Source organism: Lissotriton vulgaris, chromosome 10 (genome assembly GCF_964263255.1).
Source record: "Lissotriton vulgaris chromosome 10, aLisVul1.2, whole genome shotgun sequence".
Lineage (NCBI taxonomy): Eukaryota > Metazoa > Chordata > Amphibia > Caudata > Salamandridae > Lissotriton > Lissotriton vulgaris.
The window spans coordinates 171,494,548-171,514,232 of NC_141698.1; the positions used below are offsets into that span (position 1 = coordinate 171,494,548).

Consider the following 19,685-nt stretch of genomic DNA (forward strand, 5'->3'; position numbering starts at 1 on the left):
AAATGGGAGGACAGTATAGGTAAGCCCATCTCAGACACAGTGTGGGGCCATATTCTGAAACGAACATGGAAGGGGACAAGGAATGCACGTTTCCAACAGGTACACTTTTTTGTCCTACACAGGGCCTACCTGACCCCGGAAAGGATTAAACGGTACTTTCGGGCACACGACGCAATGTGCCCGAGGTGCCTGGCGTCTGAGGTTGACCTGGATCACCTGCTGTGGGGCTGTCCGAAATTGGGGACGTATTGGCCGGAAGTGGGGGAACTCCTGAAAGTGGTTACTGACAGGGAGGTGGTCTTTGACATGGCAGCGTGCTTATTGCTTTGGTTTCCTCACACAAAGAATACAAAAATAACAAGCAAATTCATTGATCTAGGACTCATGCTGGCCTAAAGAGAGATTACCTGGCACTGGAAGTCCAAGGAGGGTCCGTCAGTGAGGAGATGGATGAATGAGCTGCTGAAATGGTCCGGGTGTGAAAGTGTGCTCGGAATGAGACAGGCTGCTAGGACTGACAATGATAAAAGCTTGGAGATGGCGAGAGCATGGGAGATGATTGTTCAAGCGTTGCTGGGTTCGCTCCGCTGAAAGGCTCCGGAGGTCGGACTTCCATAAGTTTGACCGGTCGCTCATCGCAAGGCAATCCGTCGAACCCTCACTGAATCCGGAATGGCTGAGAGCTTCGAGGGACCCCAGGAAGAAAAGCTCCAGAAAAGTGTCTTAGTCCTAAGGTAAAAACTGTGACGGGACCTACTGCGAGTGGTGGCCGCTCAGGGCTCCATCGCAGTCGGCCTGAAACTTTGACTTTGAACCGGTCTATCGTGACCAGATATACCAATAACGCACTATATATTACTAAGTGCTATATAATACTAAATCTTTGAAAATTCATATCTCCGGTTCCCTACATTGGATGTTTGTCGTTTTGGTGTCATTTTAAAGATAAAAATAGTTCCTATTATCATAAATTGGTGTTGTATTTTTATTATGTGTTGTGTCTTAATTATTTACTTAATTGGTGTTTTTAAATGCTTTACATACCTGTCTTTGAATTTAAGCCTGTCTGCTCGCGGCCACGTTATCAAGGGTTGAGCATGGAAATAATTTTCTAAGACCTATGCTGAGTCCTATCATGTGTTAGTGGCCTTGTTTCCAGTGGTAGACCTACATTTTCCCCTACCAATGATCCACTTTCTAACAGTTTGCATATGATTTGGTATAATTTTGAGAGAGGCACATAAAGGATCTACGATCAACAAAATTATTGAGTGAGATAGTTGTCAAATTACAGTTGGCGTATAGATCAATAATCCACCTACTATACCGAACTCTGTTGCAAATCCCCACTGTGAGAAGTTGGCCTGATATATAATGTTCACTATTCTAGTGAGCACTTTGTATCAGTCCAAACAACCCTTATTGATGATTGGTTGTAAGTCAACCTTATAGACCAGCTATCCTAGTAGCATGGATACGAGCAGTCTAAGGCTAAAGACTCGAGAGGACGTGTTAAGCCAGCTGTTATGCCACACATGTACCCCTTGAACACCCAGTGAAAGGACACCACACAAGTGTTATGAAAATAAACAGTGTATTTATTAAAATCACAACAGCCCTGTACTCTTTATGAGGACAGGGTACTAAGCACAAAACAAAACTCTTACGAAAATACTTAAGTTAGCACAGTATATACAAATGCCCGAGGGGCACGGAAAACCATATACTCTGAAAGTGGAATGCGAAATTACTAGCAGGTAAGTACAGTACTAATAGGCTTTGGAATCGCTAGGTCTTGACTATAGAATCTTCAGATTACTTCTAGGAGGCCTAGGGGACTCGGGTGCAGAGTGTGCACTCTCACGCGGGATGCGGGACAAAGTCTATGGTAGCTAGATTTCAGAAAGTTAGTGTTCTCGGGCGAACCCGACCTGGTAGGAGGAAAACGAAAGTGGATCCTGACCCTTGGATAGTGAGGCTATGCTAGGGCACCGAAATGCCGAAGTTAGCTGCATATGTCTCAAAAGACGTCGGGAATCCTCGTAGACGGACCAGGAGCCTGGAAGAAAGATGCTGGCAGGCGACCAGTGAAGAGAGTTCGAAGTGATCCAAGCCTGGATCTTGAAGATAGATGACACCTGAAAGCAGAGGGGACCAAGTTTGTGACTACTAGCCAGTAGTCAGGTGGCACCAGGAGGGCACCGGATGGTAGTCACCTCGACTAGGTGAGTGGGTGACGCTGTGCTCTGCAGATCTCACGGACCAGGAGGCGTTGTCGGCGACCAGGATGGAGGAGCGAGCTGTCCCACGATGGATGAAGCTGTCGGCGTCGCTGGACCCAGGATTGGGCAACAAAGCCTTGGCAAATTCAAGCCCACGCAGTGGACTCAAAATGGCGTCTGGAGTGGACCAGGAGGGTCCGGGGTACTTCTCTTGAAGAAGGAAGCAAGGGCCAGTCTGGAGCAACCAGACCAGCAGCAGTGATGTCGTCGGGCGTCGTTAAGAAGGCCACAAGCCAGCCGGCTAGTAGCCAAACAACGCGGTGAGCAGCAAAAAGCAGAAGGGCCCCACGCAGATCGTGGAGATGCTGGAGGGCTGATCTTCAGTGCTGGAGCTGCTCAGGGTGGGGGCTTCTCGGACCCCAAAGCACTCACCAGTGGAAGACTCGGTGGGCTTGTTGCAAAGAAGTCGTGCAGTCTTGGCGATCGTCGGTCCCTCGAGGTCTCGAGGTCTCGTCGCACTCACGGTTCTCAGCTTGGCTGTAGAGGTGAGTAGAGGTCAGAGGTGCCAGGGAAGCCGGGTCTCGTCGAGCTGTGTCGTCGGATTCCGGAAGAAGGACTTGCAGCAGACCGCAGTGTTCTTAGGATGGTGCCCGCTGATGCAGGGTGACTACTCCTTAGCCACAAGGGAGAATCTTGAAGAAGAAATCTTGATGTCCTTTCGCAGAAAGTCGTGTCTTGATTCCAAAGATGATCTAATTTGAACAGGGGGCCCGCTCCTATCTTTATACTAAGAAAAGGGGCTGACCCGGTGACTAGGTCCTGCCTATGGGCGGGACTAGGAGGGGGGTGGTTACACCCCTCTCCCATGCCGGACTTCCCCCAGGCCAGGGGCTGGTGTGCCCCTGGAACTGGTTCTGACCGGCCTATGCGTAGTGAGCACCAGGGTGCCACTCAGCAGTCAACTTCCTGTAAAGCCCTGCCTACCCAGGATACACAAAACCCTGTCTGGGATGGTGCTAGCACCGCCCCGAACAGGAAACCCTTTGTCCAAGCTCTCCTCGCTGGAAGGACTCCCAGCAGCAGGAGGTCAGACTCGTGTCTGTGGTGGCAGCATCCATTTTGTGGAGCTGAGGCTTCAGTTAACTTTAACCGGGGTTCACAGTTACATACATGTCGTGTCCCTCTAGAAGGGTGGAATGCTAACCCCGTCGCCAGAATTGGCGAGGGGTTAGTGTTCCAATTCGTATGACACCTTACTCGACATGTTTTGATACAGCAATACCAAAGATAGCATTTAACCGCGAGGATTATAATGCACTTAGGAGTATATGGTATGCGATATCATGGAACAGCTATTAGGACTTGGTTCCGCAAGCTGCAGACAGGCTCAGCTCATGCCAGAGCACCATCTCACACGATTCCAAGCACTCTGCCTTCAGGATTGTTAAGGCCTGCCATAGGAGTGACTGATAGGAATCTGTGTGTCCATTTTTAGGGTTAGATATAGGTATACTATATCTACAGCAAAGGGTGATTACACGACTTTGCCCCAGCTGTCATGCAGCCAGTTGTGTCAAATTTAGGAGGCCAGCCAGGGGTGGCATAATACATGCTTTAGCCCCTGGTAGGCCCTGGGTACACCTATGCCCTCAGTTACAGGGTCGGATAAGGTGGCCCAGTACCAATTGGAAATGTACCTAGGGTACATGGAATCCATTTTACAGAGAGAGCAGTAGGCCTGGGGTCCTGATTGGCAGGGCCCCAGGTCGACTATGTCAAAAACCAGCTAAAACACAGGGCAAAAAGTTAGGGGCAACCATAGTCAGGAGGTACCTTCCTACACCCACTTTAAACCATGGAGGAACAAAATTTGGAAGAGGTATAGAAAGATCCTGCATCTAGGATTCAGTGATGAAAAAACATGGCACGTCTGTTGTTGACCAGAAGGTCATAGATGTCTTTTTAGGGTTATTATTCCTCCTTTAGGCCTGATACTTTCTTTTAGAGTCTGGGAGTGCCACCTTTTATTCTGATACTGAGCCCCTTATTAGCAGATGCTGAGCATTTTTAGGTCTCAGCTGCAGATAGCTTTAGCTGTTTATTGTCCAGACCCATTATTTCCAGTAGACATAAAGTGGGCTGTGCTTCAACCCGAATGCTAATAGTTGGAGCCCTTGTTGTCTGTCACTTTCCTGCTCTTAATTTGATGGCTTTCTTCTCCATTCTTGTGTTCGTGCTGGCCGGGAGCACTTTGGTCTCATATTGTTCAGATTTGTTGACTTGTGTCATTGCACTGCTGATGTTGCTTGCATTCAGGGAGCTACCTGTTTTCTTATTTCAGTACTCCGTAGAAGTGCATGCGTGTTCTTGCTACTGCGGCTTTGTGTTGCTTACCCCTAACATGCATTCCTCTGGTTTTGTATTTATTTATTTGTTTTTTTTAACATATCTTCTCTGAGATTCCTGCCCAACCCCACCCCCTTACTCTTTGCTCAGAAGTGTTTCTACTCTCGACTTGCCACCTGCTCTACTATTCTTCCCATACCCCTCTCGGTCACAGCCATTTTAAAATATTTATTTATTTTGAAGGGCCCTGCAGCTGCAATTTGGTAGTGGCTGCTCCCTTTCTCTTTTTTGCGCTTATTTATTTATTTATTTACTTTACCACTCCAAGATGGTTGTCCACCATCTTGTGACAGTAAATACAAATTTAAAAAAGGCAATAAAATAGCGACCCCATCACAATGCAAGCACACCAATGTGTTGCAATAAGTGTGTGCACATGCGTCTTGAAGTGTGGTGGCCATCATGGAATGGGTACCATTTAAAAGGAAACCTATTCCAAGATTACCTCGATGTTTGGGTATGTGTCTTGACACAAGCGTTTGGATGCCAGAGTAACTACGCATTGGAAACGCCAGGGGCTCGGCTAAAGCTCAGACCTATTGTCTATGCCAGTGCTCGTTTAATTTGGTCTTGAGCCCTTCATTTTTGTCCTTTCTCGTTTTCCCCCTATACTGTCTCATTTAGTTCTATATTGCCGTCTTCAGGTCTGACTTTGTCTTCTTGAGGCTTAATACTATGTAGGCTAGGCCTTGTCATAACTCCTTAAGGTTTGGTTGTGCCTTGTTTAAGTCTAAAACTACCCTCTTTATGTCTAATAACATACCTGCATAACCATGAGGCTTCGCTGCCATGCAATGTATCACTGATGTTATTGTTGAGGCATTCACCGAGAAAATTGCGAATGTAACCCATTGTCTTGCCTTTAAAAAAAAAAAATTATGTCTCCACATATGAATGAATTGAATAGCCTTGAATTTGATGGCTTAGAAACTGTATGATGAAAGATTTGTCTTTTCAATGGAGACCTACCTTAGTTACTACTTTCAAGACTTAGGGGTAAACATATCATTTTAGACCATTGTACTGTTTAGATTCAAGTATTTATCAATAAAGATGAAAACGGAAATTCAGTGGACCATGAAGTATCTGTGGACTGTTATTAGAGAAGGCTCAACATTTGCCTAAACTGTATTGGATGTGCTAGTGACACCTGTTTATTAATCCCTGATTCTTAATTTGTTAAAAACATATCAGTGGGGACAGGTAGTGGAGGGATTGGCGACAGGCTGTAATGTCTATTACTCCAGCTTTGTTGTCTACAGGGTAATTAATGCCCCATTTTAGCTTATAATTTCGTTTTTTAGGCTGTACTGTCCACATTTGGTTTGGGGCTGTTCTTGATGCTTACCGTTTTATTTCTTTTACTGTCATCTTTCAATGGGTTTCTAGTCCCTGCTGGTTTGTAACTGCCACTTATTTGGCTGACGCTGGTTCTTTCAGGGCCAACACTGAACCACAGATCTCTGATATTGTCCCATTGAAGTTACATCCAATAATCTCTGTGTATCTAGTTCTGCCCCGTTTGTGTTTAAAACTGTTCACTTTGAGTGTGACTTTTTTTTGTATTGACCAGCAGTTGCACTCTTTATATTATTTTTGATTTTCAACTTACTTCTTTTGCTGAGTTAGTTTGGTGCGACGCCCTTGTGAGTGTTTTGTCTAGGAACACTGTCAAGTGAATTGAGATAGGTGAGAACAGGGGTACTGTCCTCGGGTTCAAGGTGTGCACACACTTTATCATGGACCGAAATCAGTCCTCTTAATCCATAGAATTACTTCAATAAAAGATCTTTTGAAACAATATCCTTTATGCCATCTTTAATTATGTTTTTTAATGATGATTTCTCATTAAATACGTCATTTCTCAGATGTTAGCAGGTTTCAATGTTACAACACTTCACTTTTACCCAATGCATTTCGGGTACAAATGGACCCTTCGTCGGGGGTCTCTACGAAAAGAACAAAGAATACGTAATGAGCCCAGAGCTACGTTCATGCTGTCAAAATAACATAACTCATCATAGCTTAAAAAATCTACTGCGAATTCCAAATCTATCTCATGAAATAAACGTGTTACTCTGCACATACCAGATCGTGACTTAATAACGTTGTAAAAATAAAGGTTAAAAAATAACAATTCTAGGCAAACTTGCGTCTAAATCATAAATAACGCGGTAAAAAACCTTAGTTAACAAAGTTGCGCTCTCGTTTGTTTGGCGTTACACGCCCGTACTCACAGTGATGTGTAGCGTCAGAGCTTCCTGCCGTATTGTCCAATCCCTGCCGCATTTAGATCTCATTGCGCCTACACCACTTATAGCTGCTCTGATTGGTCGGTAATGCGATCACGTGATCGCTACATATTATGGATGTTTGCATAATGTCTATGTGTGAATTAATGACTAAATAAACCATTGCAGACCTAATCTATCACATACTGTCTCTACATGAATGTAAGACTAAAAATTAAAAATTCCTTCGGTAATAATTTTTTACCAAACGTGCGCGAAGCTTTCAAATATGAACTACATATTGGACAATGACTTAAAAACTGAAACTCATGATTCCCCAAACATACACTATTAGTTAAACATAGTTGAACCATGGTATAAGACAGTATATTCAATACTTTCTCCTACATATCGGCCTGGAAGCAAAAGTGGTCGGCCATTTTGAAACGGGCAATGGTCTTCTATTGTGAGTGTAATTTCAAATACAGGATTAACCTGTGCCTCAAGAAAGTGAATCCCAGAGGGAAAAACGCATCTCTGTGTGTCACAATGTAAATCAACAACTTAAAAGGGGGAAATCAAATTGTATAACACAGACCATGTTACATTCTATAATAATCACACAACGTTATGAACACAAGCACTGCATCCTCAGCCCTGTCAGGACAAATCCAATGTCATAGTCCAAAGTTTTATAAAAAACATGTTAGTTCCAACCTGTCGTTGAGCCCATCTGGCTGAAGACTTCCCATTTTCTTTATCCAGAAGTATTCAGATCTTAATCTCATTTTGTGTGTGTCAACATCTGAGCGCACTTTTACCACTTCTAATATGGTGAAGCGTAACTGAGCGATATTGTGTCCTGACTCTGTCCAGTGTGCTGCCACTGTTGATTTCAAATTCTTTAACCGGATATTGCTCTTGTGCTCGGTTATTCTTACCTTAACCTTGCGCTCCGTCTGTCCAACATATAACTTACCACATGGGCACTTAATCCCATAGATGACTCCTTTGGTATCACACGTACTTGAATGTTTTAACTGTATTACTTGTCCCGTTCTGGGATGTGTGAAAGATGATCCAGTTATTACATTGTTACAATGTGTACAGTTTTCACATTTGCGCATTCCTTTATACGTGGGTTCATTAGGATCTTTGCTTTTGTGCTTGAGCAATTCTTTTAAGTTCTTGGATCTGTTGTATGCAAATGTTATCCGGTTTGCGAATAGGGGCTGTAGATCAGGTTCTTGAGTGATGATGGCCCAATGTTTTCTCATGATGTTTGTGATTTTGGCTGACTGCATAGAATATCTCAATACACACACTGTAAGTTTTTGATCCGTTTTGTCTTTTTTTGTGAGTAGGGATTCTCTTGTTAAAGCCATGACTTTAGTTTTAGATTCTTGTAAAAGTTGGTTGGGGTAACCTCTTTTTTCAAATTTCACGATCTGTCTGTCGATAGTTTCAGAAGCTTCCTTGGTATCTGATGTAATCCTTTTATATCGGATAAATTGAGACATCGGGAGATGTTGTTTTAAAGCCTGGTGATGAAAGCTTAAGTAATGCAACCCACTGTTGCGATCTGTTTCTTTGATATGCACACTTGTGTAAATTTGACCCTGTTTGATGGCGACTTTCACATCCAAAAAGGATAGTTGTTGCTGATCTATCACATGTGTGAACTTGATTCTGGCATGTACCAAATTTAGTTTCTCTATGTTGGCTGTCAGTTCTTCTTTCTTCCCCTTCCACATAATGAATATATCGTCAATGAATCTCTTATAGACTAACAATCCTCTTTGCCAGTCTGGGTTATCCAAAATGTGTTCGCTTTCAAATTTGGACATGAAAATGTTCGCGTAGGAAGGTGCCCCAGCAAAGCCCATGCTGGTCCCACTGCACTGCGCATAATATTCGTCATCCCATTCCAGGTAACTATGGAATAGTGCAAAGTGTAGAATTTCCATCAAAAAGATTTTTTCTGAACCTTCAACTTCATTCTTTAGTAGGCACCACTCCATTGCTTCGAGTCCCTCGTTATGGGGGATCGAGGTATATAGTGCAGTGACATCTATTGAACTTAGCCAGATTTCTTCATTTTCTGGAATCTTGACTTCTGTTAGAACTTTTAAAAAAGCAGTAGTGTCTTTGATGTGGGTGCACCAATTTTGAACTAGTGGTTGTAAAAACCAATCTAGGTACTGTCCGATGGGTTCGGATAGCGATCCGCAAGCTGATACTATTGGCCTGAACGGTGGATTTGTTGGGTGCTTGTGCACCTTAGGCAACATATAGAACTGTGGTCTCCTTGGGTATTTTATATTCAAAAATTGATAAGTCTTATTGGTAATCCATTTCATTTCTAGAGCTTTGTCTAGTATCTCTTTCAGTGTGATTGCGAAAGTCTCCGTAGGATCTTGTTCTAGTCTGTGGTAAATAGTAGTGTCTTGTAGATGTTGTTTAACACTCTCATTGTAGAAAGTTGAGTTCATTACAACCAGGGCTCCCCCTTTATCCGCTTTTTAGATGGTTATATCAGTCATCTTTTTTAAAGTGTTCAACGTGTTCCATTCATTCTTTGAAAAGTTGCTTTTTGTGCCACTTTTGTAATTGATGTTCTTGATTTCTGTGGACACAACACGCTTGTAAGCATCTATTGTTTTATGTGAAATTGGGGCACAGAATGTGCTTTTCACCTTAAATTCCTTCTCTGTGCTTAATTCTCTGTCTGTGGGCGGAAGAGTACTGAAAAAATTCTTTAACCTCAAGGTCCGAAAGAATTTAAACAAAGCTATTTCGGTCTCTTCAGGATTGGATTTGTACACTGGGACAAACGAAATTCCTTTATTCAATAAATTCATTTGTGCCTTGGATAATGATCTGTCTGAGATGTTTATGACAAGTTCATTTTCTTTTTCTTGGATCTCAGTTCGCGTTCCGCTTCTGATTCCTTTGGTTTTTCTTTTTCCCCTCCTTGTTTTGAAGGTTCTACGATTGCGGATGTTGTCGGTGCACTGTTGGCTGCCGGGCTCACATCTAAAAAAGACTTATCCGTTTGCATCTTTTGACCTGCTTGTGATGTCTTTTCTATGGGTCTTCTATTTTGGGTTGTGTCCGAATCTGATACAACGCTCTCCTGAGACGAGGTGATGTTGGTAGTGGGTTTTTGCCATTTTCGCTGATTATACACCTCCGCCCAACTGTAAACTTCTTCCAACTTATAGTCTACTGTGTCTCTTTTGTATTTTTTGATTTTTCTGTCTTCAATTTCTTTAGCATATTTTTCCAATTTTTTATTGATGTCTTCAAGTAGTGTCGTTAGATCATCATATTTATTAAGTTCACTTTTGACTGTTTCCAATTCGATTTCAACTTCTTTTAATTCCCTGGAAAGTTCCTCCACTATCAATAGAATCAGATCTAAACTGCATTTGTTTAGAATTTGGTACCACTTGTTAAGAAAGGATTTGTTGTTCCTGCATAGCATCGGTTTAAGTGCTAAGGAATTTTTAATTTTTAGTCTTACATTCATGTAGAGACAGTATGTGATAGATTAGGTCTGCAATGGTTTATTTAGTCATTAATTCACACATAGACATTATGCAAACATCCATAATATGTAGCGATCACGTGATCGCATTACCGACCAATCAGAGCAGCTATAAGTGGTGTAGGCGCAATGAGATCTAAATGCGGCAGGGATTGGACAATACGGCAGGAAGCTCTGACGCTACACATCACTGTGAGTACGGGCGTGTAACGCCAAACAAACAAGAGCGCAACTTTGTTAACTAAGGTTTTTTACCGCGTTATTTATGATTTAGACGCAAGTTTGCCTAGAATTGTTATTTTTTAACCTTTATTTTTACAACGTTATTAAGTCACGATCTGGTATGTGCAGAGTAACACGTTTATTTCATGAGATAGATTTGGAATTCGCAGTAGATTTTTTAAGCTATGATGAGTTATGTTATTTTGACAGCATGAACGTAGCTCTGGGCTCATTACGTATTCTTTGTTCTTTTCGTAGAGACCCCCGACGAAGGGTCCATTTGTACCCGAAATGCATTGGGTAAAAGTGAAGTGTTGTAACATTGAAACCTGCTAACATCTGAGAAATGACGTATTTAATGAGAAATCATCATTAAAAAACATAATTAAAGATGGCATAAAGGATATTGTTTCAAAAGATCTTTTATTGAAGTAATTCTATGGATTAAGAGGACTGATTTCGGTCCATGATAAAGTGTGTGCACACCTTGAACCCGAGGACAGTACCCCTGTTCTCACCTATCTCAATTCACTTTGAGTGTGACATCATTTTTTGCCTGACTCTATCCTCACTTGAACTCTGACGGGTACTTCCCACGCAAGTTTGAAATTGTTCCCGCTCAGTGTACAGCCCCTCTTAGATCTTACACTCTCTTTTTCGACCTGACCCTGTCCTGTTTAGGTCTCACCTATGCAGCGTGCATGCGTTGCATAGGAGGGGACCTCTTCTAATCGATCAGCTTTTCTCCCCAAAATCGTGCACGCTTTGCATTGGTTTCTATAGCAAGGCATGCATGTTTGGCAATTCCCATGCGGGAGCAAGCAGCACCATGCGTTATCAATTATCCCGCTCGATCCTGCAAGGGAATCCCTGCTTGTCCCGGCTCTCGGCTGCACTCCCCCTCCCACTTGTTTTTCTAGCGCTCGACTACACACACAAACTTAAAATACACGGTTTCGTGTCACGTCCGAGAGAGTTGATCCCAAATAAGATTATCATGCACCTGATGTTTACAACAACGGAATCATTTTCAGCTATTATACAAATGTTGAAAATGCACAAGGGGCTAGGCATCACCGAAACACTTAACTACTTGCTGCTTACGAAAGCCTAACAAAAACATTTAGACCACAAAGGAATGCATACATTTGAAGTTCCAAAAATGGAGTTCAGTCTACAACAACCCATGTTTTATGTGACTGCGTCAAAAGTACTTTTCATTTTCTCCTCCAAAGGGATTCCTGGCTCACTATTGTAGCGGTTCCAAACCCAAAACTAAAATTCAACACAAATACCACCTAATACGAGCTTGTGGCATGAAAAACAACCTAATATTCAGACTTTCCCCAGCAGATCTCTCGGACAACCAGCACACATAAACAGCATCAGGCGAGGTGTTCATTACCTCCATTCAAAGCAAAGGCACTTCAATTGTTCCCTCACTTTCGTGCTTCCAAAATGTTAACCAAAACGTTTCAGGTTACGTAATTTCCGATGCCACCGGATGTGCGTAGAGGTTTGCCTACTTGCTCTTGCGTTCTTGACCAGCTAGCGGGAGAGTTGGGTACATGTAGATCGAAGGAGGAAGGAATTCAAATTTGAAGGCTGAAGAAATTCAAATTTGAAGGGGTACGAAATCAGATTTTGTCTGGTTCTTCGAGAAGTGCATGTTTGTGATGGTGCAGGAGTCAAAACGTTCACCTGATGGGCGTCTCTTCAGCTGTCTTTTATTCCAGAGGGTGTGGCATTCCGGGACTTTTAGTTTAATTTTTAGGTCTATCAGACAGCACAATTTTATTACCCATTTTCTGATAATTGAAGGCCATGTGATACCAAACAAACTTTCAGAAATAGATTTCCCTCATAAAGAGTTGAAATAGGTCTTTCCATGGCTCCCCAAAATCCTTAAGACGACCCCTGGCAAAGATAGGGTCTGAGGCAGTGCTTGAAATGGAAAAATTGAAGTGCAGGTACCCTGTACCAGAGTACCTACTTGTTTCTAAGATGTGCAGTACTCTCCAATTAAACATATTATCGTCACTTTTGAGAAGTGCAGGTACTCTCCCTCTCAAAATAAACCAGCATTGGCATAGCCAATAGGTCTCGCATTTGGGACCTTATAAATGTTTAGACATGCATCAGTTGATGTTGTTTCACCAAGGATATTGTACTGCGTAACTAAATACTTATAAGGTTCCAAAGGCAAGACCTATTGGCTATGTCAATGCTTGTTATGTATTATATAGAACTTCATGTACTTGATTCTGGCTGCTTCTGGGTAGATGTCATCCTCTTTATGACTGATATTGTCCTCATTAGTTAATTTGACCCATTTAGTCCGGATATTGTTTTTATGTCTGTACTTAGTCTTTGTTTCATTTGTGTGAAACTATTTTAACCAGACTGATGACTGACTCCGGAAGTCAAGCATTGATGGTGACTGCGATTGTTTGCATGGTAATGATGGAGCATTCTGTGTTCTTGACGTTGGATAAACTAAGGTAGCAGAGAAAACATGCAGCCTGATGAAAGAAGAATGTGGTCCCTAAGTTAAAGGTCAAACATGCATTCTTAAGGAAGGGGTCCAAGTTCACCTTCTGAAGTTTACTAGTGGCAGTGGAAGCCCAGCTTGATAGGACGGAGCCTGATCCACGAAGTGTCCTCTCCTCATTTGCGCTTGCTTAGAGACCTTCAAGTGACATAGAATTCAGGGATGAGACATTGTAATGCCCCGTGTTGAGTTGCATATGTGTATTATTGCCTGAGAACCTTTCTAGAAAAATTATAGATTTAACTATTTTTCCTCTTGTCCATAGCTGGTGTCAAATCCATAACCAGAAACACCTTTCGGGGATCGTGGTCATTCTACTACGGGGCGTCAGTCAACTCCATTTCCACAGGTTCTACTTGCAATTCGCATTCCTTAGAAGCACGTTCAGACATGTAAGTGTAGCGCTAACTATCAAATTGTCTTGTACAGCAGCACTTTGGATTGTGACAGGAGGACATTTTAATAATTTTTATATTTCAGTACTAATACAATACTTTCAAATCTCAATTCGATCTGGCTCCGCAACAAATGAAATGCCAAGACCAACCTAAAAAAATACCATAAAGGTACCTAAAAAAATCAAAAACGTGAATTGACCATCTTTACTAAGATTTACATTGAAGCAAATTTGTGGATGCTGATGTATAAATGTAATCACTCAAGTGCACTTAGAAGATCCATTGAAAATCTCATAGTTGTAGGCCGCTCCAAAGTTGCCCCATTATAAATCTTAAGAAAAATATTGAAGTATTAAGATCTTTTTCAGGGAACGATATCTGGACAGTGGAACTAAAACCTTACTCAGTGGACTGATGAGTAAGCTACGTCATCAGTGGTACCCCAGGGGTAGAAGCGAGGTCCTCTGTTATGGATGCACCATCCGCTTGAGTAATATTGTCTTTCCGCTCTGTCCCTCTTGATTTGAGGGCACTGCAGAAGAGCAGAAAAGGGAAGTGGAGGTGGCTTAATTTTATAGAAAGTTCCCAACTCCTTTTCTGTTTATCAGGGTCCTTGGAGTGGAGCACGAGACACTGCACTGACAGTAGCTCTTCAGCCTGTCCGTTCATCTGAACTGCCCTCACACTCTGGGAGAGAGGCTTGGGTTCTCCACCGATATCCTTTCCTGTGTGGAGGACGAGATCAGGGGCGCCACTACTTCTTGGAGAAAATAGAATAAGTCCAGGTGCAGATGAACAGTGTTCGGAAAACTTCTTTTAGATGAAGGTGGTGTATAGTGAGCATCCATAACCAAAATGCAGATGCATGATAATCTCATAGAAGCTTTACAGATTCATGCTTACAATGTATGTCCCACCGTTTGGAAGATTTTGGGTCATCTAACAACTTTTTATAAATTTGTTACAAGGAAAGAGATGCTTGTTTCAATTCATTTTTAGTATTTAGATGGCATATTGCTAGTGTGAATGATACACCGCCTACAGCTGCAAGCTTTGCTTTGAGGGCAGTAATTGTTAAGATTTCCAACAAAATATCGTTTATGGTGTTGTGGCACACATGCCAGGCGTAACCTTCTATCTGGGCACCTTAGTCACATTTTCCCTGTATTTGGTCAATGCTGGAGTTTAAGGGCCTGGCGTGCAAAGTCCTGGGTGATAAAGCAGATGCTGTTTTTGCAACCCACACGTTTTGCACTGCAGCAATTGTAGTGATCTGTTGCTGCACAAAAAGTACTATTGCTAGGATTTCGAAATCCTACTCCATTGTGTTTTTTTGAGAGAAGATTCTGTTTGCCAACCCCTAAGAAAGGGCTAACAAAGCAGAAATGGAACCCTGCAAGGGATAGCAAACCTTCATCCAAAATCACAAAACAAGTTTTTTGTATTGCAGCCCCTGTCCCTAAAATGATCAGGGTCTGCAATCGGAAAGAGGTTGGCATGATGCAAAGGACATTGGGCCCGCATCCCACACTGACAAAGTGGAAGTTGTCGCACATGCACAGCTCCTTCTTTGTGAAATAAAACAACAGTTTTTTGGGTGTTAAATGCCAGTCAGTGGTTTGCAACTGCAGTTGTTCACAACCCTTTGTTGTATTCCATCGAAGAGCATTAGTAAGGGGATGCTCATTTCACAGGCCACCTTTCCTAACAACTCGTGAGAGGTTTCAAAGTGTACATTGCACTGTGATGTTGTCACTTGCTGATTTGCAACCACAAATATCATTAGTATATCACACCTTTTGTGTCTGTCACCAAATGTTCTGCCAGCCCATGAGAGTTGCACTTGAAGGGAAACAAACTATCTCAACTGAGATAACAAAGGCGTGTAATGCAGGAAGACTTGTGCATCCTGAGAAAATCCTGTGGTCGTGGGTCAAGCCATAGGTCAGGGAGTGAAATGCTTTGGAATGCGTGCTTCTGTCAGGACCCAACGACTTTTAGGTCTTTGTATAGACAGCCTATAGATAGCTTTCTCCGTGACCTCATGGTACCGGTCCTTTGGAAAGTACCTGTAAGAAGCTGAACGTAGAGAGAGTGGTCTTTGGGTCAGCCCATTACAGCTAGCGGCTTCATGCGATGTTCATGGTTTCTCTTTTAGTGTTCGTATTGGGATTTGGTGATTGATTTATCCAGTCGTTTTGTTAGCGTGCAGAAGTAACAAGACATGTAGAATATTATTCACAACTTGTGGATCTGGGTTAGAGGCACTGCCTCAATTCAATTCACAATCCGGCCATTGCTCCATGATCTCTGCTCCACCATGAAAAAAGTTTTCTCTTACCATTTTAGAAGATGGCCTTACTGTATCTAGGGTGATGAGAAGATGGCTGGCATTGGTATGTTATGTTATGTTATGTTATCAGGGCATTTTTAGAGCGCGCAGCTACGCGACAGAATGTCCCGGTGCTAGTTTAGTGTGACAGCTGAACTGAAGGGCGGCAACGCGAAGGCTACTGCTGAAACAGCCAAGTTTTCAAAGACTTCCTAAAAGGGAGGAGATCTTGCATCTGTCTTAAGGTTAGCGGCACGCCGTTGCACAGTTTGGCGACTTGACATGATAGGATCTGCCTCCTATTCGAGATCGGCGGACCACAGGCGTCCGTGCCAGCGACAGTGATGCTGATCATAGAGAGCGCCGTGGAAAATTGAAATTGACGCTTTTCCTAAAATAAGGGCCTCCAACACCATGAAGTGCTTTGAAGGCCAGGACAAGGGCTTTGAAAAAGATCCTCTTGCGGATCGGGAGCCAGTGGAGAGATTTAAGGTGTAGAGACATCCGTGTTCTCAGGCCAAGTAGAAGTATTGCCCTAGCTGCGGCGCTTTGGACCTCCTGAAGGCATGTAAGTAAGTAATCCGGCAGTCTAAGATAAAGAATAGTAACATAGTGCAGTCTAGATCCAATCCGGCCTGGACCACTGTGTTTCTATGTGGGACCGAAAAAAAGAGGTAAAACTGCTTGAGCATTCTAAGGAGGCCGAAACATTGACCGGTTACCGCTTTGATCTGAGCTTTCATATTGAGGGTGTCATCCACTTTCACCCCCAAGTTTTTAACTATTCTGGCCTAGTTTAACGGGGGATGCATCTCCTGTGGCCACCAGCTGCGCCACATATTGTTAGGGGGTAGACCATAAAAAATTATCTCCGATTTTTCAGAATTACATTTCAATTGGTTCTGCAGGATCCAGGCAAACACCTCCGATAAACCGGAATTGATCAATTCACCATTGAAATCCTCATCCCTGTCGCAGATAATGAGCAACTGCGTGTCATCCGCATATGACACTATTTTTGCTCCTTAAGTCTTGGCCAGGTACGCTAAGGGAGACTACATATTAAACATCGTGGGCTGAGAATAGAGCTCTGTGCGACTCCCACCTTTAAGGTGGAAATGGGGGCTGAAAAAGGTGGAGCCTAGACTGTTTGTTGGCGATCCGCCAGAAAGGATGTGAAAACCACTTTAGTACCATTCCACCGTAACCAGACTCCTGTAGCCTCAACAGGAGACAGTCGTGGGAACGGTATCGAAAGCCGCCAATAAGTCCAGCAAAATCAGAACGGCTTTGACGCCTCTGTCGAGTACGTCTTTGATGGTTTCTGAAATTTCCAGAAGCGCCTTTTCTGTACTAAATTTAGGCCTGAAGCCGGATTGGCTCTGATGCAGTACGTGGTTAGTTTTAACAAAAGTGGTGGTGACCGAGTTGACGTACCTTTCCAGAGCTTTGGAAAAAAAGGTAAAAGAGAAATAGGTCTGTAGTTTGAGGATATCGTTGGCTTTTTCAGGAGGTGGAGTACGAGCTCCTTCTTCCAACTGATAGGGACCAGCCCCTGCTGCAGGGACATGTTCAATATCTGATTTACTACTGGGTTGATGGTCACAGCTATTGAGGCTAGAGTTGAGGCTGGGCATGGATAGAAGGAGCCCCCGACTTCAGAGATTTCATGATTTCAAGCGAAATGGCCAGAGAGAGAGAGGGGAACTCGGCAAAGAGTGAGGCCCTGATCCAAGGAGAGAATGGGTTCTGCGTCTGCTGCTAGGGCAAGGTGAGTAGTTGGAAAGGTGTCCCAAATAGTTTTGATTTTATCACAGAAGAACGTGCTGATAGTGCCACCATTAGTCTGCTGGTCTATTTCTCGGGGTAGGTAGCAGAGCTGAGCCGTGTGCCCCCCCCCCCAGATGAACTACCCATCTGTGTGTTGACAATCTGGAGTACCTCTGCTATGGGTTGAAATATTACCCATCTTCGTGTTCAATGTGGAAGTTCACTGCTTGAAAAGGAGATGGTGCCTAGAATTGTGAGTATTTTCATCTGAAAAATCTTCATGTGAAGGTCTAATAGATTCTCATGATGTGGGTGATAAATGACCCCGACTTTGTATAAATTCGATTCCACATAAAGGGAAAGCTGCTCATTTTAGCTTTATTGGTTCTTGTGTGTATGGTGCTGTGTACTTTGTAGGCCTCGCGTAAACAGTGAATGTGCTACCTCTTTGAGACATGTTTACTGTTAATGGGCTTGGAGGCAGCCCATTACTTACCATTGGTTGGCATAAAAGCCACTCTCAATTGCTTGCTTCCTACTGGTTAGCTCTATGGTCAGTTCTTCCCCTCAAGCATGGCCCACATGCTTGTATCCTTATACTGCTCAGGCTTTAGAGAGCTATTTTTATTTAATTTTTGTTGAGCCATTTTACAGAGTGCATATTTCCTAGCTGGCTAAGTCTTCTGCTATATCCCATTGTCTGTGTTTGCTTGTTTCCCCTCCCTCACATTGCCATGCCCCCACCTAGCACAATAGATGAGCCTGGAGGCCAGGTGACTTTGCCCAGTTCCCTTTTTGTTGCAGCTTATATATAGTGTAAACTTGATCCAAAGGTGTTGGAGCACATTTTACAAGGACTCATTCATTTTGTGTAGGCACGGGAAGATTACGTGATTGTGCAGAGCCACATGATATTGATCTGGCGGCGAGAGACTCAAACCTGGCTCCCCAGCTTCAAAGAGGGTAGCGGTGGCTAGTACACCATAATCTCTCCACTGGCATGCTTGCAGATATCAGATTGCAGATCTTAGTTCAGTGTTTAAAGTCCCCAAAGACGTTATTTATTTATGCACTGCGAAGGTCTACATTCGGGAACTTTTAACAGGAAAACAAGATGACATATTTCTCCATAAAACAATTGTCATTTGACATCTGCCTCAAAGTTGTATCGAGAACTATATCAACAAATTGTTGCATGACATCTTAGATTTTAGTTTTTTAATCTTGAGGTTTCTTTTATAGAATCAGATGAAAAATAGAACAAAAGTAACATGCAAGCTCTTACAACACAAAAGTCAATGACACCTATTTTAGTACTTTTATATTGGGCAAACAGGAAAGAGTAAATTGTTTGATAACTTAATTTTGTGTAGGCACAGGAAGATTACATGATTTGCCCAAAGTCACAGATGTTGAGCCGGCGTCGAGACTTGAACCAAGCTCCAAAGTCGGCAGCTTTGGCCGTTGAGCCACATCCTCTTCCACTCTTCCCAGACTTGCTTGCAGATATCAGATGGCAGATAAACATGTTTACATTGCTGATGATATTCACTTTGGCACTGGGAAGCTTGCATCTGAATCCATCCCTCCTGTCCTGCCCTCTTTCGTCTGTCCACGAGGTGCCACATAATTCCACTATATTTACCTCCACTCAATACCACACAATTCCACGGAACACAATTCCACAACAAACAATTCCCCCAACCCACATAAATCCACTCCACATCACATCATTGCAATCCACATGATGTAATAAAATATCATGCCACATAATTCCTCTCTCGATGCCACTCAACACCACACAATGCTAATGCTCGTAAATCCACACCATGCAACATAATTAAACTCCAAATATTTCCACTCCACACCATACCACATATTTACACTATACATATTTCAACTCCACACCGCATACATTCACTCCACTCCATAACACATTATTCTGCTCCCCTCCATACCACATATATCAACTCCACAAAATTCCACTCCGCACCATGACACAT

The 19,685-nt window shown here is 43.0% G+C and overlaps 1 protein-coding gene across 3 annotated transcripts in view; it reads left to right on the plus strand.

The window, feature by feature from the left end:
- Window positions 1–19,685, plus strand: part of REXO5 (RNA exonuclease 5) — a 437,194-nt gene that overhangs the window by 84,673 nt on the left and 332,836 nt on the right. For all 3 annotated transcript variants that reach the window (XM_086940804.1, XM_086940806.1, XM_086940805.1), the window contains exon 4: window positions 13,448–13,574. In XM_086940804.1, the coding sequence (XP_086796930.1) occupies window positions 13,448–13,574 (127 nt within the window). The remainder of the gene's footprint in view (window positions 1–13,447; window positions 13,575–19,685) is intronic.